At 33.9% G+C, this 27,372-nt stretch overlaps 1 protein-coding gene and 1 pseudogene across 2 annotated transcripts; one reads left to right on the top strand and one right to left on the bottom strand.

Annotated features, from left to right (window-relative positions):
• The first annotated feature begins 282 nt into the window (after window positions 1-282).
• LOC120137058 lies at window positions 283-25,012 on the top strand (annotated as a pseudogene).
• LOC120137042 (short-chain dehydrogenase/reductase SDRA-like) lies at window positions 9,658-27,178 on the bottom strand. 2 transcript variants are annotated; one of them, XM_039152911.1, is made up of 8 exons: window positions 27,007-27,178; window positions 26,590-26,706; window positions 26,196-26,330; window positions 25,815-25,940; window positions 25,612-25,713; window positions 25,321-25,517; window positions 16,479-16,481; window positions 9,658-9,668 (listed from the first exon to the last, which is right to left on the bottom strand). In XM_039152911.1, exons 1-6 carry the CDS (start codon window positions 27,139-27,141, stop codon window positions 25,368-25,370), a joined length of 765 nt encoding a protein of 254 aa, XP_039008842.1. In that variant the 5' UTR covers window positions 27,142-27,178; the 3' UTR covers window positions 9,658-9,668; window positions 16,479-16,481; window positions 25,321-25,367. The 2 variants fall into 2 exon arrangements, with proteins under 2 accessions (XP_039008842.1, XP_039008843.1); XM_039152912.1 differs by lacking the exons at window positions 9,658-9,668; window positions 16,479-16,481 and having other exon boundaries at window positions 25,366-25,527.
• Window positions 27,179-27,372: the final 194 nt, after the last annotated feature.

Below are 27,372 nucleotides of genomic sequence, written 5' to 3'. Positions count from 1 at the left end.
ATGTATCGACACGTTATTAACTTGTGTCGATACCTTTTTAAACTACTCGTTTTTTTCATTCATTATAAATATGATACAAACTCCAAATCAAAAAACCCTAAACCTAAAGGCAGAAGAAAACTCATCGACTCCGACGAATACCAGCGTTCATAACTGTTACGATAAGATATTTAGGTAGATTTGTCGATATTTTGCCATAAATTAGGGTTTGTTTGATTTACATATTGGTCTTTTTTTTCCTTAATGTGTTTTTGTTCCAATGTAACAGTATCCACACCCAAAATGGCTAAAAAAAGTCAGCGTCAGAAGCGAGGTATTTCTCAAAGCTCTTCTCAACCCACCTCTTCCCAACCCAACTGTTCTCAACCCACCTCTTTCCAACCCAGCTCTTCTCAATCACAACCTCTTTCTCAAACATCGCCCCTTTTGAGGAAATCAGGTCATTCAAAACTGACAACTTTAGATCCGATGCGGAGAAAGAAAGATGGCAAAGGAGTTTTAAAGTAAGGAAGATTCGTCCCAAACGTGTCAGTGACTTGGGTTTCTTGTTCGATGATAAATATGCTTTTAGTTTTAAATCCACGTTTATATCTTGGGTTTGGCTTGAATTCCTTGGTGTAGAACCAAAATATTTCCCCAACCTAGTTAGAGTCTTCTACAATAATGCTTCCTTCGAGTATGAGCCTAATAAGAGTAATATAATATGAATTAATACCCATGTCATGGGGAAGGATATATATATATATCTCTCCGGAAACTATTGCGAAGGGTTTAGGTGTAGCGAATAAAGGGGATTCAGATGAAAATGATGTAGATTGATCTACAATTAAACGGGTTGCTAGAAATAGCCCAATTCACCTAGATCTAGAGTCGAGAGTGTTTCACAAAATGCTGACTTAGTTTATTCGGCCTAGTGAGGGGAAACATTCAATGATTCGAGACAATGATTATTGGTGGATAGCAAAGTATAAATCCAAACCCAAAACGGCTCCAAACATTGCTAAACTAATTTTTAATACAATTGTATATACAGTCACAAAGGGAAGATCAATTTCAACTTCACTACCATATGGATGTGTCAACACCCATCTGTTGAATAAGAAAGAAGTTGATTTTTCGTTTGTCTCCCCTATTCGATTAACCCGCAAGATTGACATGTTATTTGTTAAAAAATCAGGATATGATTTTGTTGAAAAAGTCGATTGGAAGCATGTCAAGGATGTCGGATTAGATCTAGAGAGGGAGGACAATGAAGACGATCAACCAATGGGAGACGCAATGATGGAAGAAGCTGCAGAAGCTCAAGTTGGACAGAATGTCACAATTACGACAATGATGGAACACATGGTCAATTTTCAGGAGCATATTGATTCCCTTGTGAGCGGAATGCAAGATGATATTTCATCATTACGTGATGAAGTCTCCAGTTGCGTGACGAATTATGGCAACAACATCAAACGAGTTAGGTAATTAATTATTTAAGTTCTAAACATTTACACGTTCTGAAATGTATTTTATTTTCTTTTAACAGATGTAGACAACCAAGCGGTCAATGAAGATGAAAATGAAGAAGATGATGATGATCCAAACAAGTATATTGTGTCTGCAACGCCGCCTGCAAGAAAACTAGTAATTTTTTATGTCAATGGTGTCCTTGCCTACATCCCAAGACATCCAGAAGGTTTCAATTCTGTTAATTTGTATCCATTATTTTAACATATATGCGTACAAATTTAATCTCATTTTCTTCATGTTGCAGATGTTATCCTCATAAATGGATTATATGAATTTATGCAATTTTGTTTACAGAATTTTGTTGTTGCCATTTGGTCATCCAAGATGAGGTTAGAACTATTGAGCAATTCAAATTACTATAGCCAAAATCGTTAATATACAATTAAATGTTAACATTCAAACTTGATTACAATCTCAGGCATAACATGGACCGTGTACTTGATAAACTACGTTTGTTCTCTAACCACTTTCTAGTCGTTTGGGTAAGATGATTATCATTACAATTTGCTAACTTTAATTTGTCTAAGATTCCTACATATTTATGTTCGACTGTTTGTAAACAGGATCAAAGTAAGTGCAAAACAGAAGATAATTTTACCTACTGTAAAGATCTCAATGATGTTTGGAACGAGTTTACTGATTTTAACGCCCTAAATACACTGTTGGTCGATGATTCACCGCGAAAAATGATTCATAATCCGGTAAGTCACATTCATGCCATATTTTCATAGGTAAACAGTTATTCATAGATTGATTGATTGATTAATAATTTATGTTTTTTATTAGATAAACAATTACATATGTCCACATTCTTTCGATGCTGCTTCCCATTTGGACGACGATGCTCTAAGTATGACACAAATTTATTCATGATTATGCTCATTTAGTTTCTTGTTCCTTATAAAAAAAAAATTAGTTTCTTGTTAGTAAAATTGCACCTGATTAGTTTGATAATTAAAATTATTTATTTATGTCCTCAACAAAAGGTGGTAAAATACGCGAGTATTTGGAAAATTTGTTGAAGGCGCCTAATGTTCAGGACTTCGTTAGCGATAACCATTTTCCATCGGATTAATTTCGTTGTAGGTACATTATTTTAACATTGTTATATATAAATTTATTGTGCATGTATGTTTTGGTTTGATTATATTGTGTGTATATTTTCATTCCATTCAAAAAAACTAAATCATATAACACAGTAACTATGTCTTTTAATATGAATATTACATTATAACATGTGACTTATACAGTAAATATTTCATTCGGATAGGTCTATCTATCTCTTCCATGTGACAAGTGTGAAAACCCTATCAACTCATAACTCAGCTTTGTACTGAATCAATATTTTCTTTTACCAGCTTTATGGTTCATAACGCATGTTAATTGAACAGTATGAATCAATTATGCAATTTCCATGTTCAATTTAACATGGCATTTCATTTTCATTTCATTTATAATTAGAGTTTGAATTTAAATTTCAATTTGAGTTTGAGTTTGAATTTAAATGTAAATTTCGGCTCCACTATAAATATTAGCCCTAAACCAAAATTCCATTCATCCAAAAAACAATTTACTCAATGAATGCATCGGGAGAAAACATCAAATTCCATTTCTAAGGTAACAACTTACCTTTTTCAAATATCAACACTAGTGATAATGTGCATAATGAATTTGTTTTATTCATTCGTATCGATACATGTCCATAATGTATTTCCAAACCAAGTGCACGAAAAAAGTGTCGATACATTTATAGCAAGTGTCGATACTAAAAATATCGAAACACATAGATATAATGTAATAGGTAAAATAACAATGTAACCGGCCTAAATATATCGACTTTTGAGAAAACATGTATACATAAAGTATCGACACAAATACAATAAGTGTCGATACTTTTTGTCCAGTGTGTATTTTATAAACCAAGTGCACTAAAACGTTTCGATACATTTATAACAAGTGTCGATACTAAAAACATCGAAACACATAGATATAATGTAATAGGTAAAATAACAATGTAACCGGCCTAAATATACCGGTTTTTTAGAAAACATGTAAACATAAAGTATCGACACAAATGCAATAAGTGTCGATACTTTTTGTCCAGCGTGTATTTTAAAAACCAAGTGCACAACAAAGTGTCGATACATTTATAATAAGTGTCGATCCCAAAAACATCGAAACTCATAATTATAATGTAATAGGTAAATTAACAATGTAACCGGTCTAAATATATCGGTTTATGAGAAAATAGGTATATATAAAGTATCGACACAAATGAAACAAGTGTCGATACTTTTTGTCCAGAGTGTATTTTAAAAACCAAGTGCACAACAAAGTGTCGATACATTTATAACAAGTTTCGATCTGAAAAACATCGAAACCCATAATTATAATGTAATAGGTAAATTAACAATGTAATCGGTCTAAATATACCGATTTATGAGAAAACAGGTACACATAAAGTATCGACACAAATCCAATAAGTATCAATACTTTTTGTCCAGAGTGTATTTTAAAAACCAAGTGCACAACAAAGTTTCGATACATTTATAACAAGTGTCGATCCCAAAAACATTGAAACTCATAATTATAATGTAATAGGTAAATTAACAATGTAACTGGTTTAAATTTACCGGTTTTATGAGAAAATATGTCTAAATAATGTATCGACACTTTATTTATTTGTGTCAATACTTTTTATCCATAATAAATTCCCAAACTATGTGCACGCTTGAAGTGTCGATACATTTATTAAAAGTATCGACCCCAAATACATTGAGACCGAAAATTATAATGTAATAGGTCACTTTACAATGTAACCGGTTTAAATTTACCGGTTTTATGAGCAAATAGGTCTACATAATGTATCGATACTTTTTACATTTGTGTCGATACTTATGTCCATAATTAATGCCAACCGATGTCCACGCATAAAGTTTCGATACATTTATAAAAAGTATTAACCCCAAATACATCGAGACCGAAAATTATAATGTAATAGGTCAATTTACAATGTAACCGGTTGAAATTTACCGGTGTAAATAGAAAATAGGTCAACATAATGTGTCGACACTTTTTAAAATTACGCGTGTTTGTTTCCCTTCATTATTTTTATACAAAACTCAAATCGAAAAACCCTAAAGGCAGAGAACTCTTCCACTCTAACGGTGATGACCTTCAAATGGAGGGAGCCCCAGTATATCAACATCGAAGAAAATCGAAAGCGACCAGTAAGTATCAATGTATTCATGTAATTGTTCTTGAAATGGTAATTGGATTCAAGTTTTTAAGAACTTTTAATTGATTACAAATTTCAAATCTCTACATTCTGACTGAATGTAAAATTATGAAGGAAGCTCATAATCATGTTGACTGCATAGCCAATAAAACACCCTTTCAGGGTCCAAATAGTAAGATAGGAATTGGTAAGACAAGCTTCTTTTGAGGGTTTAGGGACTGAATCCCTACAAAGTAAGGAGTACATGATTGAACATTACATTAAATAGTTGTATTCAATTGTTGAAGATTTGTTTTTAATTTTATACGAATATAGTTGTAATCTTCAAACATGATTAACCTGGATAATCTGAAGTTGATGGCGGATAGAAACGATCGGTTCTAGAGGGGCAACTGGTGATTTTGTAAGTGGAATTAAAAATAAGTTTGTTGTTAAATTGTTAAAAGTCGTAGATTGAATGTTGTGGTTTACAATACTTAACGTACTGACAATTTGAATGTGAATGTAATTATGTATGAGATGAGAAAAGTTAGCAATAACAATAGGTTGTTGTACATATTTCTTATACACAGTAGGAGTCATGTTGATACTTATGATATATGGAGATCATTTTCTGCATTATTCTAAATGTCTCTAACATCATGTGCTGGACTGAATAACCATTCCATTCCGTCTTCAAAAAAATCAATTGAAGTAGACTGTGTGCTTGTATTCAAACCCAGCTTGACTTGAGGACATGTTAGTTTGTTATGTCCCTCACCGTTGCAGAAGCCACATCGCCTAATTTTCTTCTCAACCTTGTTCTTTGTTACTTCTTTTCGCTTGCGTTGTTTCTGTTGAGGGTCGCGAACGTTGTTTAATACACTGCTCTGATTGACTGAATCATCATGTACTGGACTGAATAACCATTCCATTTCGTCTACCGAGTATGTCACAAAAAACCTTGGATCATCATGTTTCTTATAATCAAAGTAAGCAATAAGCGCATTCACATCCCCATCGACGATTTCCTTTGCTTTACCTCTTTGAAGTGCATTGTAGAGGTCTTTATGTGTAAATCCAACATTATGATAGCCCCCTGCCTGCTGCGCTAAATAGTTCATTACTTGTGACGTGACAACACCGACCTCTTTCAATGTTGTTGCCTCATCGATATCAGCCTTACTTACAGCTCTATTAGAACGCATAACGGTGTCATAGCAGGTGTTCACAATGCATGATTATGTTTCTGATAAGACTTATTTATAACCCACTGATCGTTTGTATTTTTTGTTATAACTATGACTCTAGCCTTGCATCCTGTTCTTGTGATTGGCGTATGAGTACGTTGACGATCAACAATATTGACTTTTGATTCTCGAAACCCTTCTTTCGAATAAAAAAATTATTGTGTCTTCATATTCCCTTCCATGTCAAGCCGTGTTGTTCCCCGACGTGCACTAAACCCATGTTCCCGTGCGAATCCCTTATAAAAGTACCAAGCTTGATCACGTGAAGAGAAGAACTTACCAACCAATATGTCAGATTCATCAACATTATGTACTTCATGGCATTCATCGGTTGGCTTAGCATTGTCTGCATCAGTATGATCCATGGCAAAAATTTTGTTGTGCCCAACAGGAGTTGATGGAGATGTAAGTAAAGGTTCATTGAACAACATGTTTTCAGTAGTGCTTTCAATAGGATATGGTATTGGTAGTAGTAGTTGAAGGGTGGGTACAACATTAAATTTGCAGGACATATTCAGGTATGTACAATAACTACAACATTCAATAACTTTAAAGTAATAGGTAAAATTACAATGTAGGTGGTAAAAATATATTTTTTAATGACAAAATTAGTAAACACAAAGATTTGTTTCGATATATATATAAACATATGTGTCGATACATTTTCCAAAAGTATCGACCCCAAAAACATCGAAACAAATAATTATAATGTAATAGGTAAATTAACAATGTAACCAGTATACATATACCGGTTAATTATAAAACAGGTCAACATAACGTATCGACACTATTATAATTAGTGTCGATACTTATTGTCTAGAATGAATGGCCAAACGACAGGCACGCATAAAGTGTCGATACATTTACAATGTAACCGGTAGAAATATATCGGGTTAATGAGAGAATAGGTCAACATAAAGTATCGACACTTTTTAAATTTGTGTCGATACACTTGTCCAGACGAGGTGTACGCATAAACTGTCGATACATTTATAAAAAGTATCGATCCCAATACAATGAAACCAATAATTATTAACAGGTTACAATGTAACCGGTAAAAATATACTGGTTAATTAGTAAATATGTGTACATTATGTATCAACACTCTTTAAATATGTTTCGATACTTTTTTTCCAAAATGAAAGCACAAACAGGTACACGCATAAAGTGTAAATACATTTAAAATTGTATCTATCCCAAAAACATCGAAACCGATAATTATAATGTAATAGGTCAATTTACAATATAACCGGTTGAAATTTACCGGTTTTATGAGAAAATAGGTCAATATAAGCGCTACCTAATATGTTATTGTACTTAATAATATTTCCGGTTAAATGCCTATTTTATTATATAAGCGCTACCTATTACATTATATAAGCGCTACCTAATATGTTATTGTGCTTGATAATATTTCCGGTTAAATGATATAGCATAACCGGTCTAAATTTTAACCGATCACTTCTTTAACCGGTTACGTCATTTTTTAGCCATTTTTTAGGCGCCACAGAGCAGAATGACCCATTCAATGTGAAGTTTTATAGTACACTACCTTAATATAAAACTAAAATAAAGTGTTACTAGTTTTTGTTATTATTTAAATAATGAAAATAATAAAAAATTATCTAAAATATTATTATTTTTATCTAAAACATTAATTTTTTAACATTTCCGGTAAAAATGTTCAACAATAACAAAATCGATAAAAAAATAATAAAATCGATAGCGTTTTACCAAATCCGGTAAAATGTCCAGTAATAACAAAATCGGTAGAAATAATAATGTTTCTTATCATTTTTTACCTATTTTGTTATTTAAATAATAATAAAATCGATAGTGTTTTTTTAGCCGTATATTAAGGCTGCCGCATGGGAACATTTCCACAGTTCAATACATTTACCATAATTAGACTTTAGCTTTGCTATGAAATCATGATTGATGGAAAATAAGGGATGTTCTCCGTGAGGTGGATTAATATACAGTTAAAAAATTATGTGATTGGTTAAATAAGTGTTAGGTTAAAAGCGTTATCGGAAATGTTATATGTTTTCACAGGAAATGTATTTATGTTGGTAATAATAATGATAATAAAAGGGAATATTATAGTCGTATGTAAAATGCGCAAAACAATATTGACTTTAACATAACCGGTTAATTACTAGAAATATTATCAATCATAATAATATAACAGGTGGCGCTTATGTTATATAATAGGTAGTGTCTTTTTAAAGCTGATGAGGCTTTAAAAATCTGACGTTAACAAAATATGTTAATTACTTAATTTATTATCAATATTAGTAACATATTAGGTAGCACCAAAATGCTACCAAAGTTTAAGCTGTTGAAGTCTTAGAAATCTGACGATAACAAAATAAGTTAATTACTAGAAACATTATCAACCATAATAACATAACAATTAACACTTATTTAATATAATAAGTAGCGTTTGTTTAAAGATGATGGGGCTTTAGAAATTCAACGATAACAAAATAGGTTAATTACTTGATTTGTTATCAATATTATCAATATATTAGGTAGCACAAAAAATGTTACCAAAGTTTAAGCTGATGGAGCCATAAAAATCCGACGATAACAAAATAAGTTAATTACTGGAAACATTATCAACCATAATAACATAACAAGTAACACTTATTTAATGTAATAGGTAGTGTTTGTTTAAAGCTAATGAGGCCTTAGAAATTCGACGATAACAAAATAGGCTAATTACTTGATTTGTTTTCAATATTATCAATATATTCCCGTGTACATTGTTAATTTACCTATTACTTTAAAGTAGAAACGTTTACCGTAGAAACATTTATCGTGTACATTATTAATTTACCTATTACTGTAAAGTAATATGTTTCAAAATTTCACGTATCGATACTTTCGAATCCCTAAATCACTAAAAATCCTAATTTAGGGTAAAATATGTATAAATTTACCTACAAATCTTATTGTAATAGTTGTAAGAAATATATTCAGTGGAGGGGAAATTTAAAGAAGCTTGAATGGTGTAATTTTTGTGAAAGGTGGTATTCGTTGGTGTGGAAGATATATCTTGTAATATCCCAAATTTTGTCTAGTGACTAAATATAAGTTTTGAAAGTTTAGTGGCTAAAGTATAAATTTTGAAAAGTTTAGGGACTAAAATTGTAATTTTAAAAGTTATATATTTTAGCCTGTAAATGAACAGTTTGACTTAAAACAAGGATTTTCGTGGGAATCAGATTTTCGGTACGAGATTTGTGTTAAAAGTTATAAAGCGATAAAGTTCGGTATTGAAATTGGATAATCGGATCGAACCGGAATTTTACGAAAATTTGAAGATGTTAGGAAATGGTTGGAAATATTATTTTCATATTTTAGATCAGAGAAATTTGGCTCAGAACAGTATAATTTTTCAACTTTGACCGAACAATGGATTTTAGTGACTAAAATGCAATTTTTGAAAATTGTATGGCTAAATTAGAAAGTAAAAGCTAAGTTAATTCATCTTTGACTAAGGAATATTTTATTGGAAAAAAATTCAATGGCATTCGGTAATTATCAATTTTATTAATGGTATTTTTAGAATTTTTCATTAATTGAATTTTAAATTCAATTAAATTATCTTTAAGCCAATTATATTAGTTATTAAATACTAGAACAATGAAGAAGAATCAACTTTTTTTTCAGCTTGTTCTCTCTTGGCCAAAACTTCACTCTTCTCCAAGGTATGATTTTATTTTTTATTTTTAAGTTTACATGATTGATTTTTGGACTAAGTTGTGAAATAGAGAATTATTCTACATGAAATTATCTATCATTTGGTATAAGTAATTCACGTTAAGCATGCTTGGATGTTGAGTTTTGGTGATTAGGGTTTGTGTAGGGTTTATGGAGTTTGAAGAATTAATGGAAGATTTTTATGTTTTTGATGTTGGAGATTAATTCTAAAGCATGTATGTTGTTAAAATCATGTATAAAGCTTTGTGGAGTGCTTGGCCATGTTTAGGGTTTTATGAAATTGGTTGATTTTGATGTAATTTGATGTTGTTATGGTTAGAATAGCGTGGATTTGATGTAAGGAAGTTGAATTCATGCTTGAAATTGAATGGAAATAAAGCCCTATGTATTTGGATAGGTTCGGCCACATGAAGAAAATTAGGGGGAAAATGTTGAAAATTTTCTTATGGTTTAGGATTGATATTAGAGGTATTCTATGTGAATTGGAGATTGTTTTGGATCAATTTGGAACCTTGAAAGTGAAAAAGGGATAGTTTACAAGTTTTACGGATTCTAAGACATTATTGTATAAATGTGAGATTTGGACTATTCAATGATAATATTTAGTATGGAGATGTTGGAAAATTAAGTTGGAAAGTTATTTGGAACCAAATTGTAAATTTGGTAAAAGTTTGGGTTGGAATTCGAAAGGTCTTAAGAAAAATGGGAACTTGTTTGCAAGTTGGTAAATGTAGAAGTATAATTTGGGTACAATTCTGGAAATTCTGGAAGCTTGCTTATTTTTTTTAATTATTAAGTTTGAATAAAATTACAAGTTTAAAGAGATTGGAAGTTGAATTGACAAAGTTTAAGAAAGTTTATGATGAACTTGCAAGCTTTTGAATGTTTAAGCATTGATTTGAATATTTTATTGAGGTGCTGGAAATTTTATGTTATTAATGTGAAATAATCATAATGGTGAAGGATCATTATGAAGTTAATAGAAAAGTTGAGGTGAATTATAGGAAGAATTCAATTCATAATTAGTGATTTGATTGTGTAGTTGGCAAAAGTTGAAGGGTTGATAATGAAAATAAATATTCATATGATCGAATAAGTATTTTGAGAAGTTTGAAAATTACAATGGAAGTACAATTTAGTTTTATATCGATTTAAGTATTAGATTTATTTCTATCGAATTTTATATTTAAGTTTAAATTATGTTAGTTCGATGCTAACATATAGTTTGAATATTTTATGATATTATATAATGTTGTCAAATCAAAGTAAATCTAGTGATTCAAGTAGCTTGAAGGGAAGGAAAAAGTATGGGATCGAGAAGATTATCGTGGAGAAGGTTCAATAGCAAGGCAAAAGTGAGTGCATTTAATTCGTGTTTGTATTATCGTACAAACATCAGCTTGCGATGAGCCATTGACTGAGTTACTACGGTAAGAAGTAACACCTAATGTTATGTGAATTGGATTCTAGCATGAAGGTTCATTTACTAAGACTACAGAATTATGAAATTAAGCTAAGGAGGCTAATTAAGGGAAGTTATCTTGAAACTAGAATTTGAACAGTGTGTTTAAAAATTCACCATAAATTATAAAGAATTAATTAGAGGATGATATCTATACTGTTATATTTGTATATCAGTCTAGTTTTTTTTAAAACAAAAGGTGACTGATTTCGAGGTGTACGTAAATAGAAATGAATATTTAATCGGTGATAGGTCAGAAAACAGGATAGCAGATTCTGTCGAAAGAATTTCTATCAGTCAACTTTGAAAATTTGCTATAAATTGTACAAGTGGAACTAAACTAAGTGCCTTATATGGTTAGATTCGTACTCGAGTCTAGTTTTCATTAGTGTAAAAATAATAGTTTTTTAGTATATTAGTTAATACATAATAATATTTGTTTGAAGGTAGTGCAATATGCCAGAATATAGAATTTTTATAAATTGTACATTGAAAGTAGTGGAAGGTAAATGATTTAAATCTAAAGCTTAGTGAGGCTTATATTTTGATTCAATAATAATAATAAAGTGTTAAAGTGAGTGCAATTTGTTTGTTTTCTTATTATAGTCGATGACGACTTGCGATAAATCAAACTCATTTTATTTTTCAGTATGATTTATAAATTTTTAGTATGTAATATTTCTATAACATTTTCATCAAGTTTTATGAATGATTTTGGGTATGAACTTCCCAAGTACGATATTTATGATGATGAATTCTAAATATTTATTGTTATCAAATAATTACAAATATCAGATATTTTACAGTTATCAGATACAAATTAATAAACGATTCTATTATGATAAATATAAACTCATTATCGTAAGTACATTTGGCATACCATTAAGTGAGTACTTATCAGTTAAACTTTTGTATATTCGTGTATCAATGTTCAGCACCGTTGGTGCTCATTCAGGTTATGATTGCATTGAAGTGCATCATATCTTAGTTTCAGTTATGATTTGACACCGTGTTGAGCCTAGTGCGCATCTTAAACTCACGTACCTTATATTCTCTTATATATACATTGGGCTATAACAATAAATGTGAAAGCTATGATAGTATATGAAAGAAATGGACATAGAATTGAAAAGAAAGTTTTGAAACATGTTCGAATGAAAATAACAAAAGTTATTTATGATATTCGATGTTGACTTACATGATTTTTGATAAAATCATGAGATGATGATTTTCAGGTTTTCAGAAGGAATAACGACTTGACTAGCCGTTAAATTATAGTTCATTGCTTATATTTTATGGATTTTACGTTTTAGTTATATTTCTCCTCTTTAAGTTTTACTTAGCACGTGATGATTTTTCATGCGTAGGTTCGATTAATGTAGAGGTAGTGAAGTGAGGAGCTTGCCAGCATCTTATGCAAAATCAAACATACCGACAGTATCAGTAAGACATCCTAACTTTGACTTATTGATGGCATGTACATTATATATGTTAAGTTGATGTGACATTTATAGCTCGTATTTTGAGACATATATGGGCTATGGGTGTTACATATATGCCTTTTTGGGGAGCGACGTTTCGATTTAAATATGGAGGATCAATTCTTTTTTAAATAACTAAGACAAAAAAATACGCCTATCGAATATAAACGAAGCACGACCTAATGCTTGAACATTGATACCGGTTTGTTTATAGGTTAATATTAATATAACCGGTAAAATATTGTTAACCTAATCGGTTAATTAGTTTAATATCGATACTTGTGTTGAAAATATCAGTGTTATTTAGATTGAGAGTATCGATACCTATATAAAATGTATCGATACTTGGAATTTACGCCTATTATCATTAAACCGGTAGATTTTTACTATTTACATTGTAAATTTACCTATTAATTTAAAGTAATAGGTTTCGAATATAAAAGTATCAATACTTTATATATGTGTATCGATAGATTTTGCGTGCAAATTGTTTGAGAAGCATACTGGAATAAAAATATCGATACCTATATATACAATATCGATACTTGGTATTTATGTCTATTTATATTTAATCGATACCATTCTCCAAGTGTCGATACTCTTGTGCAAAGTATCGATACTTTCGATACATTTTTCTTTTTTCATTTTTTAAATTCCTAAAGTTCCGATATTATGGTACATATACTTATAAAAGTATCGATTCTTTCAATAATTATGGTATCGCTTTACTGGTTTTGTCAAATTCCAACTTGTTATATTGTCATGTATCGATACATGTGTCTAAGGTATCGATACTTTATAGACGCTATTATTACAATTTTTTTAAATTCATAAAGTATCGATACTTTGGTACATATACTTATAAAAATATCGATACAAATTTCAACCATTCCAGTAGCTCTTTACCGCTTTTGTCAAATTGAAACTGGTTTTGTCAAATTTCAACCTGTTATATTGTCATGTATCGATACATTTGTGTAAGGTATCGATACTTTATAGCCGCTATTATTGCAATTCTTTTAAATTCCTAAAGTACCAATACTTTGGTACATATACTTATAAACGTATCGATACAAATTTCAAGAATTCCGGTAACTCTTTACCAGTTTTGACAATTTCCAATCAGTTTTGTCAAATTCGTTACCTGTTTTGTTAAATTGAAACTGGATTTGTCAAATTTCAACCTATTATATTGTCTTGTATCGATATATGTGTGTAATGTATCGATACTTTATAGACACTTTGTTGACGAAAACGGGTAAAGAAAACGAAAGAACACGAGAATTTTACGAGGTTCGGCAATGTGCTTACGTCCTCGGTGCCTATGCGGCGCTAGAAGTTTTTATTCAATGATATTTTAGGTCTAGGTTACATCTCTATTTATAATAGAAAACCCTGGTACATAATTACAAAATCAACCCTGTACCGTACCGCGGGGGCTGCGCCCCACACCCCCAACCCACATAATTCGTAACCCCACAACGAGACTTTTTATGAGCCATACATAACAAATCTCCACCTTGGCGAATATCCTGCCCCTTGGAAACTTCAATGTGGGTTGGGTTACCTTGCTTCTTTAACAACTCGAAACATTCAACAAGTCCAAGCAATGCTTGAACTTGTCTGTCGTAACTGGCTTGGTGAACATATCAGCGGCATTCTCATCAGTATGTACCTTCTGAAACAAAACCTCTCCAGATGCAACCAACTCTCTGATCTTGTGGAACCTTACATCAATATGTTTAGTTCTAGCACGATACACCTAATTCTTAGCCAAGTGAATAGCACTTTGATTATCACAAAGCAACTGAACTCCACCTTGTTGAACACCCAACTCCTTCACTAAACCAGTAAGCCATAAAGCTTCTTTTGCAGCTTCAGCCGCTGCCATGTATTCAGCTTCAGTTGTAGATAGTGCCACGATAGATTGAACAGTAGACTTCCAGCAAATAGGCCCTCCACCAAGAGTAAACACATACCCTGTCGTAGATCTTCTATTATCCAAGTCACCTGCATAATCTGAATCCACATATCCTACAACCAAAGGATTATCCCGCTGACTCCCAAAAACAATTCCATGTCCCACAGTACCCTTTAAGTACCGAAAGATCCACTTGACTGCATCCCAATGTTGCTTACCAGGTTTAGACATGTACTTACAAACTTGACTAACAGCATGAGCTAAATCAGGACGAGTACATACCATCGCATACATCAAGCAGCCAACAGCATTAGAATACAGAACCTTTGCCATATTTTCAGCTTCCTTATCTGTCTTAGGGCACTGTTCTGATGAGAGCTTAAAGTGATTCGCCAATGGAGTGCTAACTGGTTTCGCGCTGCTCATCGCAAACCTTTCTAGCATTTTCTCAACATAACCCCGTTGAGATAGCCGCAGTTTCCTTGAGTCTCTGTCCCTGCAAATTTCCATTCCAAGAATTTTCTTTGCAGCACCTAAATCTTTCATATCAAATTCCTGACTCAATAAAGTTTTCAAACCGATAACATCATCCATGTTCTTCGCAGCAATCAACATATCATCAACATACAGTAATAGAAAAATAAAAGAACCATCATCAAGGCTCTTAACATAGACACAACAATCATACTCACATCGGTTGTAGCCAATCTTGATCATATAGGAGTCAAACCTTTTATACCACTGTCTCGGAGACTGTTTCAACCCGTACAAAGATTTCTTCAATCTGCAAACTAAATGCTCGTTTCCAGGTTGAGTGAAACCTTCAGGTTGCCGCATGTAGATCTGCTCCTCTAAATCACCATGCAAAAAAGCAGTTTTAACATCCATCTGCTCTAAATGCAAATCCCAACTAGCCACCAATGCAAGTACTGCTCGGATTGAAGTGTGCCTGACCACAGGAGAAAAGATTTCATCATAATCAACTCCTTTCTGCTGTGAAAAACCCTTCGCTACCAAACGAGCCTTGAACTTCTCCCCCTCTTTTTCTGTTACTACTGGTTTCTTCTTATACACCCATTTGCAACCAATCGGCTTCTTACCCTCAGGAAGGGGAACTAACTCCTATGTGCGATTGTGATTCAAAGACTCCATCTCCTCAACCATGGCGGCCATCCACTTGTCGTTTTCCTGACTAGTAACGGCATCATGAAAAGTAAATGGATCATCACTGCTAACAGTAAGTGTAAAAGATACCAAGTCTTCAAAACCCAATCTGTTCGGAGGCTTTATATTCGTCCGTCTCACCCTGTCTCTGGCGAGACTATAATCCTGCAAATCATCCGTAGTGGAACCACCAGAAGTCGGTTGAGAAGTTTCTGGTTTCTCAACTGGAAACTGCTCGAAATCTACCACTGTCGTGTCTTGCTTCTGCTGCAACATAGACTGTTCATCAAAAACGACATCTCTACTAATCACAACTTTCTTCGCAACTGGATCCCAGAACTTGAATCCTTTTACACCTTTCTTGTAACCCAGAAAAATGCACTCCTTCAATTTTGCATCAAGTTTGGATCTCTCATCAGCAGGTACATGCACATAAGCAGGACAACCAAAAATCCGTAAGTTATCAAAACTAACATCATGACCAGTCCATACCTCTTCTGCAACTTTCCCAGCCAGCGATGCCCTTGGCGATCTGTTGATAAGGTAACACGCCATGTTAACAGCCTCAGCCCAGAAGTGTTTGGGAAGCCCCGCATTCAACCGCAAACATCTGACTCTTTCATTCAACGACCTGTTCATTCGTTCCGCAACACCATTCTGTTGTGGTGTCTTGCGCACTGTAAAATGCCTCTGAATCCCATGCTCCTTACAGAATTGTAGGAACTGTGAATCTGTGTACTCCGTACCATTGTCAGACCGCAAACACTTGATTTTTCGTCCTGTTTGGTTTTCTACCTCAGCTTTCCACAGCTTGAACTTCTCAAAAACTTCAGATTTCTGTTTCAAAAAATACACCCAAACTTTCCGTGAAAAATCATCAATAAAAGTAACATAGTACCTAGATCCACCCAAAGACGATGTCGTGGAAGGCCCCCATACATCAGAATGCACATAATCAAGAATCCCTTGAGTTATGTGCTTCGCAGTCTTGAAACGGACTTTAGTCTGTTTACCAAGAACACAATACTTGCAAAAATCGAGCTTACAACTTTGACACCATGCAACAAGTTTCTCTTGTGTAATTCTGCCATACCACGTTCACTAAGATGAGCAAGGCGCATATGCCACAATTTTGTCGTATCATCACAGACTCAACAGAGTGAACTCCACCTGCAACGGTACTCCCTAACAATCTGTAGATATTCCCTGCAGTCATCTTGCCTTTCATCACAGTCAATGCTCCTTTAACAATCCGAATGGTTTCCCTATCCTCGTCAGCCTTAGGGATAAAACCATTCTTGTGCAAAGTGCCCAAGGAAATCAAATTCTTCTTCAAGTCTGGGATATGTCGAACACCACTCAACGTCCGAACGGAGCCATCGTGCATCTTAATTCTGACATCACCAATACCAACAATATTGCAACATCGATCATCACCCAAATAAACCGAACCAGAATTAACCGGCCTGTATGTCGAAAACCATTCCCTATTTGGCGTGATGTGATAAGAACATCCAGAATCAAGAATCCAAGCATCCGTCAATTGTGTCGTTGAAATAGAAAGCATATCACCCTCACTGCAATCAGAAGTATCATCCTCGACCACGTTCACAGACTTGGATGAGCCATCACGCTTCTCATGGTCTGCTTTTTCAACTTCGGACAGTCTCGCTTCATATGTCCCGCCTCCTTGCACTTGTAACAGTGAATCGTCTTCTTATCCCTGGATTTGGATCTGGAATTCCGCTTCCCGGACCCTGGCTTCCGTCCACGATCTCGATTACCCTTGACATATAAGCTATCGGCTTGAGAGCTTTCCCCTGCATTCTGCTTCCGCTGGTTGTGAGCCAACAAGGCTACAATAATCTCCTCAACGTTGATAGTCTCTTTCCCATATGTAAGAGTAGTCACCATGTGTTCGTAAGAGGAAGGCAACGAACACAACATAATCATCGCTCTGTCTTCATCCTCAATTTTCACATCAAGCCGAGCCAGATCAGAAACGATTTGATTGAAGACATTCACGTGTTGCGCCAAATCGTGATCGTCCTGCATCTTCAGCCCATACAGCCGCTGCTTCAGATACAGTTTTGTCGTTAAGGATTTGGACATAAACTGACTTTCCAACTTCCTCCAAATTTCGTCTGGAGACGATAGATGCATGACGTGATACATGACCTCGTCCGCCAAGCATAATCGTATGGTTCCTGCCGCTCGCTGCTGCAATTCTTCCCAATCTTCCTCATCCATCGACGCCGGCTTTGTAGGTCGCAAAGCCTTCAAGATCCCTTGCTGCGCCAATAGATCCTTCACCCTCGTTTGCCATAATCCGAAGTTACCCTGACCATCGAATTTCGCGACTTCGAATTTTGCTCCTGACATCTGATACCAATTGTTGACGAAAACGGGTAAAGAAAACGAAAGAACATGAGAATTTTACGAGGTTCGGCAATGTGCTTACGTCCTCGGTGCCTATGCGGCGCTAGAAGTTTTTATTCAATGATATTTTAGGTCTAGGTTACATCTCTATTTATAATAGAAAACCCTGGTACATAATTACAAAATCAACCCTGTACCGTACCGCGGGGGCTGCGCCCCCACACCCCCAACCCACATAATTCGTAACCCCACAACGAGACTTTTTATGAGCCATACATAACACACTTTTATTGCAATTCTTTTAAATTACGAAAGTACCGATACTTTTATACATATACTTATAAAGGTATCGATACATGTCTACTTTTAACCGGTTTTCTTCACTTCTTATATATTATTATATATATCGATACTTTTGTGCACGGTATCTATACCTACCGATAAGCAAAGTTTGTCGGTTGCCAAATTTTTTAATATTTCTTCATGGTTTCATCTACAACATTATTATTAGTCAATATTTCCGGTAGCACTTAACCGACTTTATTAAGTATCTTATTAAATTTTTGTTCACGCCGTTTCTTAGGCGTATATTAGTCCATCTTTCCTTAGACAAACCTGAAAACTAGTGATCAGAAAATAGATTATCTTTTATTTAATTTTGCACAACGAAGCAAATTGTTTCTTATATTCTCCGTGTTTCTGATATTTTTCATCAGAGGTGGAATTGAGTTGTGTTGGGGAATGACAACTGATTTTGTCACTGAATCAAGTGGTGTGGGTGTAACGTAGATACCCTGCAACTGTCAAACCCAGCATCCTTGTACATAAGAAAATGAGCATAAGATTGGCCAGTGATGTTGTTCTTATCTACTTCAATCAAACAATTAGTTTATGTAGCTGGTTTTTGTTGAAGCCCTTCTTCTTGTCCCCTTCAACTGAAAAAGGCAAGGCAAGGAGGAGGAGGACTACCCAATGTTGTAGGCTGCCGCGTTTGAATGGGCGACGGCAGCTACCGTTCTCCCCCGTCATTTTCCTTGAGGTAAATGATGTTGGCTTTGATTTTAAATGTATTAAAATATAGGAATTCAGCAGTCCAAACGTTTGAGTTGAGCGACTCACTCTTCAAAATTAAGAATCAAAATTTGCTTCCATTTAGCCTAATAATTCAAACAATATTTCTACAGGTAAACCTCATTCTAATAAATTATTAGGAAAATACTTGGTCTAAGAAATGCAATCTTCGAGTATATTTCATGACTCAACCTTTGAATTTTTTTTAATCTAAGCTGGACATGGCATACACAAGTAAAATAACATTTGGCTTTGTGGACAACAGCAACCCAGATGAAGGCCCACTTAATACGCTAAGGGTGCGATTGGTTCACGGAATGTAAGATTACCAGTGAGAATATAAGATTACCAGGGAATATGATTACTGGAAATGTTGTATTTTGTGTTTGGTTGGTTTAGCAGGAATGTAAGATTACCGTGTTTGGTTAAAAGAATAAAAGATTATTGAAATGTATATTTAACCAAATTGTCCTTATTATATATTTGTTTTTTAACAAGTTAGAAAATATTTATATATTTTCTTTAAAAAATTTAAATTCATAAAATTTATATATTTTTTACAAAATTGAAAATATAAAAAAGTTTAATGAAAGGGTAAAATTTTATTTTAATCCCTGAACTTTATATAAAATTTTAATTATATTTTTTTGTAAATCTAAAATAGTTTAAGGATAAATTTGTAATTATCCTTTGTAGAATTTTTATTATTCAATAACAGAATAATGATTTTTTTGAAAAAAAAATTAAGGGCATTTTAGTCCAAAATACAGAGAATCCAACAATACCTAAGGAAAGAGATGTAGTGACATTCCCGGTAATATACCCCAAAAAATCTACTATTGGTAATAAAACATTACCGAAAATGAGATTCCCGGCCAACCAAACATAGGAATGTGGATTTCATTCTCATGGGAATCTTACATTCCTTGAACCAAACAACCACTAAGGGTGCTTTTGGTGCGTTTGGCTCACGGAATGTAAGATTAGCAGTGAGAATAAAAGATTACTAGTGAATAGGATTACTGGGAATCTTGTATTTTGTGTTTGATTAGTTTAGCAGGAATGTAATATTACCGTGTTTGGTTAAAGGAATAAAAGATTATTGGAATGTATATTTTACCAAATTGTCCTTATTATATATTTGTTTTTTTAACAAGTTGAAAAATATTTATATATTTTCTTTAAAAAATTTAAATTCATAAAATTTATATAATTTTTTTTACAAAATCGAAAATATAAAAAGGTTTAATGAAATGGTAAATTTTTATTTTAACCCCTGAACTTCATATAAAATTTTATTATAGTTTTTTTTTTTTGTAAATCTAAAATAGTTTAAGGATAAATTTGTAATTTAACCTTCGTAGAATTTTTATTATTCAATGACAAAATAAGAATATTTTTGAAAGAATTTTTCTTAAGGGCATTTTAATCCAAAACGCTGGTAATTCAACAATACCTAAGGAAAGAAAGGTAATAACATTCCCGGTAATATACCCCAAAAAATCACTATTGATAATGTAAGGTGGCATTTGGTTTGCAAGAATCCTTGTAATTAGGGGGAATTAGATTCCACCACTTTCTCATGTTTGATTCAAGTTTTCAAAGGGAATTGGAATCCCTCATAACTTCAACTTTCCATCAAATGAGGGAAAGTGAATTCCATCCATTATATGATGAAATTCAATTCCTTTGTTGGAGGGAATTAAAATTTGATCATACTACCTTCATCAATCTTTTGGTAACTATTCATATATTGAATAAAAATATTTTTTTATTATTTCGGGTCGGGTTTCTAACTCATATATTAAGGTCGGGTTTCTAATTCATATATTAGGGTCGGGTTGGGTGAAACTTTATTTTTGTCTGGTCGATTTTTTTAAGTGTGATATTCAGGTCGGGTCGAGTTCGGGTTTAGGGTGAAAAATACCCGAACCGACCCGAAAATATATATAATTTTACCTATATATAATTTTACCTTATATATAATTACAATAATACCCCTCTATATATAATTTTTTTCAATTAAGTCACTGTTTTTATTGAATAAAAATAATTTTTTTATTATTTCGGGTCGGGTCGGGTCTGGTTTCTAATTCATATATTTGGGTCGGGTCAGGTGAAATTTTATTTTGGTCGGGTCGGGTTGGTTTTTTTTAAGTGTGATATTCGTTTCGAGTTCAGGTTTAGGGTGAAAAATACCCGACCCGACCCGACCTAAAAATATATAATTTTACCTTATATATTTAGGAATAATTACAATAATACCCCTCTATATATAATTTTTTTCAATTAAGTCATTGTTTTTATTGAATAAAAATAATTTTTTTTATTATTTCGGGTCAGGTCGGTTTCTAATTCATATATTCGGGTCGGGTCGGGTGAAACTTTATTTTGGTCGGGTCAGGTCTCGGATGGAGGTTTCCTTGTTCTCGGGTCGGGTGGACCAAAAACTCGACCCAATGGGACTCATGGCCATCCCTAATTGGATGATTTTAACTTATGATGTTTATTAGCATGATTTTTATAATTTATTGAAATGAATAATCAATCAATAAAATTAAAATTTAATATTTTTAAAATTTTTATAATATATTGCTACATGTAATTTATAAAATAAACTAAAATTAAGGAAAAAAAAAAAACAAGAAGGACAATCCTGTCATTTTACATTATAAAATCAAATTCATCTGACATGTCTGCGAACCAAACAGAATATGGAATTGGATTCCAATTCAATTTCCTGCCAACTAAATAGAATATGAAATTGAATTCTAATTCCTGACATATTCCAATTCTTTCATAGATTCCAATTCCCTCAGAAAAATTCTAGCAAACCAAACGCCATCTAAGATTATCGGAAATGACATTCTCAGCCAACCAAACCGGAGAATATAGATTATATTCCTATGAAAATTTCACATTCCCCAACCAAACACACCCTAAATCATAAACGAAATAGACGCTTCATTGTCCCGAGATTACTGTCCAAAATCCAAGCTTATGGACCAGGAGGTTCAGTAACAGTTATTAATTACGTTATGTTTGTTAATATAAGGATTAACACAACAAAAATCTTATTTATTCTACGGGAAGAATCTACGATGTTTATTGTATACCATAACATATTATTAAAGTGATATATCGAAATGTACCACAATCAAATTTGTTTTTATTATATAAGTATTAAAAAGTATAAAGATTTATTTTATATTAACCATTAATTACAATTAAATTTTATTTTTAATAGAAATAATTTAACTATAATTTTTAATTAAAGCGTAAACTACAAAGTTAGTCACTCTTTTTTCATTTTATAAATGTATGGTCACTCGATTCAAAAAATTTAATTCAAAATTATTTTTATTTCATTTTAATTAAGATAGGATTAATATGACGTTAACTTCCGTTATTTTAATAATCTGACTCGTTAGTAAAAATGTTTAGTTTTTATTTAAACACGTAAAGTTTAGATAAATTATTAATCACAAGTATTTTTATAATAAACTTGAAATAATTCATAGATAAAATATTAATTTATCTTTTTTTTTCCCAATGTTTTCTTCCCTGAAACCTATCTTTAACGCCGCTTCGACTGCTTCATCTTCCCCAAACGAAAGTGATAAATATCCAGGCATGGATCCATAGTATTGATATGGCTTTTGTTGATGGGAACTCGAAATAAACGTTGTTGGCAATGAAGAGCTTGAAAAGACTATTGAATTCTTGAAGCTGGCTCTAATGGAGGCAGTGAATCCATTGTTCATAACGAATTCTCAGTGTTTCTTGGTGTTTATATTAATTGTTCTTGGCTATGAAATCTGCAACCTTTACGTGTTTCCTCTTCTTCCCAGCCCAACAGCGGATCCATGCCATCTGGGTCCAACTTGGGTACGATCAGGAAATCCTCTGGGACCATTCCGCTTCAGCCTACTGGGCTCATCACTTCGGGTCCCCTCAACTCCTGTTCCAGGAGGTCAGTTCAGCTCGGTCAGGGGGAGCAGGCTGATGCTGTGTCTGGAAAAGCTGGGTACTGTCCGGGAGTGACTAGTCTTGGAGAAGAGGTGGGAACTGGGTTTAGAGTCTCGAAGGCGGTGGTTTGGATGGTGGTGGCGGCGGCAGCAATGGGGTTGATGGTCGGTGCGTTTCTGATGGTGGCTGTGAAGAAGATGGTGGTTCTTGGGGCTGTGAGCGCGTTGGTGGTACCCATGGGTTTGGTATTAGTTTCGCATTGTATTTGGGGAAGGAAATGCTTGTTGGGGTTCGTGAAGAGGTACCCTGATGCTGAGCTTAGAGGTGCTGTTGACGGTGAATATGTTAAAGTTACAGGGGTAAGCTTTTGATTTCCATCCTAGTGTTTCAATCTGTATTTCTGTCCATTTGTGGAGAGAAGAATGCTGAAAAGATATTCGACATGAATTTTTTAATTTCCATTTTGATTAATGGTAATTCATCTATTGTCATTAGTATTTGTGGGTTCTTAATATTTTTTTCGTTTGTTAGATGAGTTAAGGGTTAGCTTATGGATTCATTACGTGTTGTTCTGCAAACGGAGGTTCTTGTTCCTATTGGTCTAAACCAAACTCTGAATGGCGTTTACTAGACTTTCTTCGTTGGAAACAATTTGAATCTTTTATGGTCAAACAGCTTGATCTATTAGCTGTTTTTCTTCTACCTGTGATCGTCATTCCGAGTGTGGGCAATTGATTAGGCATGTTTATCCTGCACATATATTTAGATGTTATGATTTTTTTACTCAGCTGAAAACAGGGTTGTCGCTTTCCGAGTTTCATGAACTTTAATCAGAAGCTACATTTTGTGCACATGATCATAATAGGATACAACATTGCATTATGCTGGGAAATGCATGCGTTAACATCTGCCATTATTTTGTTCATTTTTATGTAATGTTAAGGATGAAACTGAAGTTAATGGTTGATTAAGTTTCCCAGTCGACCTTTAAGTTTTTAGTTCTCATATACTGACCGTTCCATGTGACAAATAAAACCGTAACTCTTATAGTAGGTTGTCACCTGTGATAGCATTCCATTGGAGTCATCATTCCAGAAGGTGCCCGGATGCATATATTTTTCAACAGAGTTGTACGAGTATAAAGGGTGGGGAGGAAAACCTGCAGATTCTAAGCAACGTTGCTTCTCTTGGGGATGTACTATTTTTGAGGTTTGTTTTTGCTCTGAAAAATATTCAGAATTTATAACAGTCCTGTTTAGCCAACTAAGAAATGTTGCTCCCGAGTAAATTATTTCTTAGGCAGCAGTTTTCATTTTGAACAGAAATTTTTGCTGATTTCTACATATCAGACTACCAATCTGGTTTAAGAGCACTGGTTAAAGCAGGATATGGTTCTAAGGTTGCTCCATTTATCAAACCAGCTACTGTTGTTGATGTAACAAAGGAAAATAATGACTTATCTCCGAGCTTTTCATCTTGGTTAGCTGAGCGCAATCTCTCCAGAGATGATTGTACAATGCGCCTAGAGGAGGGGTGTGCCATTCTTCTTTTCTTATGCTTCTAGTCTCATGTTGGATTATTATGAACCTCAGCTTATATAAAGTTTGAAGTTAAAGAGCGAGTAAATTTCAGTCCCATGCTGATAAGAGATCATTTGTTGTGACAGTTACGTAGAAGAAGGGAGCACTGTCGTCGTGATGGGGGTTGTACGACACCATGATTATGTGCTCATGATTGTTTCACCATCAGAGCCTATCTCACCAGGGTGCCAGTGGAGCAGATGCTTCCTCCCAGCATATGTGGAAGGTCTTATTTTATCATGACAACCACAATGTTGATGTCGTCCCCGTGTAAATATGTCTCATTTCATAAAACGAGATGTCACAATGTAAATACTGTTTTAAGGATGAAATTATCACAGTGCCAGTACCATTTTCCTTTTCTTTCTAATCATGTGCATGCTAAGACATTAACTCTTGAAAGGAAGACTTTAACGATCATCAAAGTTGTTCCAATGGTCTTAAATATAGAATTTAGATGGCTAATTCTAGTCAATCGAAAGAGAGGCTGTTAAATTTATTGTTCTGCATCAATTTTGTTCCAGAAAAAAACAGAACTATTTCCGGTTACAACAATAAAGAACAAAGGGCATGAGAGATTATTAGAAAGAAGTGTAAAGGAAGGGCTTATTAGAGAGAAAGAAGTATCCTTAGAGTCTAGAGGGGAGTCCCCCTGCCACTATTATAGTTTCCCCTGTAATATAACACGCATCATCGGATGCCAAGAAAGCAGCTGCAGCGGCCATGTCTTCTGGGGTACCAAGCCTATGAAGTAAGGTCTTTTCCTCAGCAACCTGCCTCTGCAATATCCCAACTCAATTTCAGTTCCTTACGAGGCATAGGGCATAACTTCAGCAAGAGTAACCAGAACTAAGAGCGACATCATTTACTTACCACAGCCTCATCTTTGGTAATGAATGCTGCAAAGTTTGTTGGAACAAAACCTGGAGCAACGGCATTTATGCGAGTATCCGGGGCCATCTCAGTAGCAAGTGCCTATAAACATGTTTATGTGATGTTTAGAAGATGAAAAAGATCTCATGGTTGTAGAATTCTTGAACAAAAAAGAAGCAATGGAATACAACTCTAACACCAACCTTGGTCAACCCAAGAAGGGCCGTCTTAGTTACCCCATACATAAACATAGAGGGCTGCGGATTATAGCCAGCAATGGAGGAAATAATAACAATTGATGAACCCTTTTGCAGGTGAGGAGCTGCCTCCTGCAATAGATAAATAAAAAAGGTAAGTCCTATTCCTTCATACAATTTTCAAGGTTTAACAAACACAGATTCTGAAAATGCGGCAAATTAATCTGCTATAGAAAGATATGGATAGCTCATTACCAAATTTAAGACTGGAGGTATAGCCAGATGATGCAACTTCAATAATATAATCATTATGAGTCGCGCATCATATAAACTACCCTTAGACAATTGTATGTTCTTTGAACATTATCCTTCGCCGAACCGATTTACCTGCAGAAGTATTACAGTTGCTTTGACGTTTATTTCCCATAGCTTGTCAAGGACAGATTCTTGGGTTAGCAATATGGAATCCACTGATGGATTTGCAGCAGCATTTGATACAACCACATCTATTTTTCCATATTTCTGAAAGAAAACAAGAAATTTTAAAATCAAATCATATAATAACATCAAACAATTACAAGCACATACTGCTCTAAAGATGTTCTTGCTAGATGAAACACTGACAGTTGAACTTGACTTGCTTTGCATTTCCAAAAGGTAAGGATTTGAGACATTTTTAAATTTGAATTTGAATTTTCCAATTTCAGAAAAAAAAATCATATAGGACATGATAACTATATAATAAACAAGAACAGGAAATATGAGATAAGTATATACTAACATCAACAGTTTTTTGAATAAGATCTTTCCTGTGTTGTGCATTTGAGACATGACAAACCACTCCAAACGCTTCAAGTCCTTTGTTTTTAAGCTTTTCAACTGCTTCATCTACATTTTTCTGTAAGCATAACCAAAGCACGAACACCCATGATCCATCCTTAATATCTTAACATTTTAATCGGGAGGGGAGGTGGGACAGAATTCAATGTTCGATATGAAAAATCTTAAACTTGCAATAGAAACCTCCAACTTTAAAATTCCATAGACGGCTAAAATGATCTTGGTATATACTTAACCTTAATGAATCAAAAGATCATAAATAAAAAAAGGAACATAAGTCGAAACCCAGTATTCTTGGGGGGGGGGAAGTCCATAACTTAAAACGTTCCAGCTTGGGAGAATAAGAAGGGAAAAAGACCTGTTTGCGAGAAGAGATGACAACGGAGGCTCCTTCCAACCCAAGACGCTCGGCGATGGCGAAGCCGATACCCTGAGTGGATGCAGTGACGATTGCTACTTTGCCTTCAAATCTCCGCCCAATCTTCTTCGACATTTTCAAGGAGAGTGACTTGTCTTATTTCCGCCGATACTTATCCCAACGCTCCTTTTATACTATCATTAATTATATGCAATTTTCGTGCACGTATTCAACGATATCTCTTGAAAGTTCAAACTGTATATATATATATATAAAATTTGGGGTAAAATACACAAATGACTACTCAACTATGGGTTTAATCTTGAAATGATCATAATTTTCAAATTTATACTACTATGACCACTT

This window comes from Hibiscus syriacus, unplaced genomic scaffold (assembly GCF_006381635.1).
Source record: "Hibiscus syriacus cultivar Baekdansim isolate YM2019G1 unplaced genomic scaffold, ASM638163v2 tig00110647_pilon, whole genome shotgun sequence".
NCBI classification, from domain to species: Eukaryota; Viridiplantae; Streptophyta; class Magnoliopsida; order Malvales; family Malvaceae; genus Hibiscus; species Hibiscus syriacus.
Note: the sequence above shows the minus strand (reverse complement) of the source record. Positions and strands in the feature narration are given on the sequence as shown.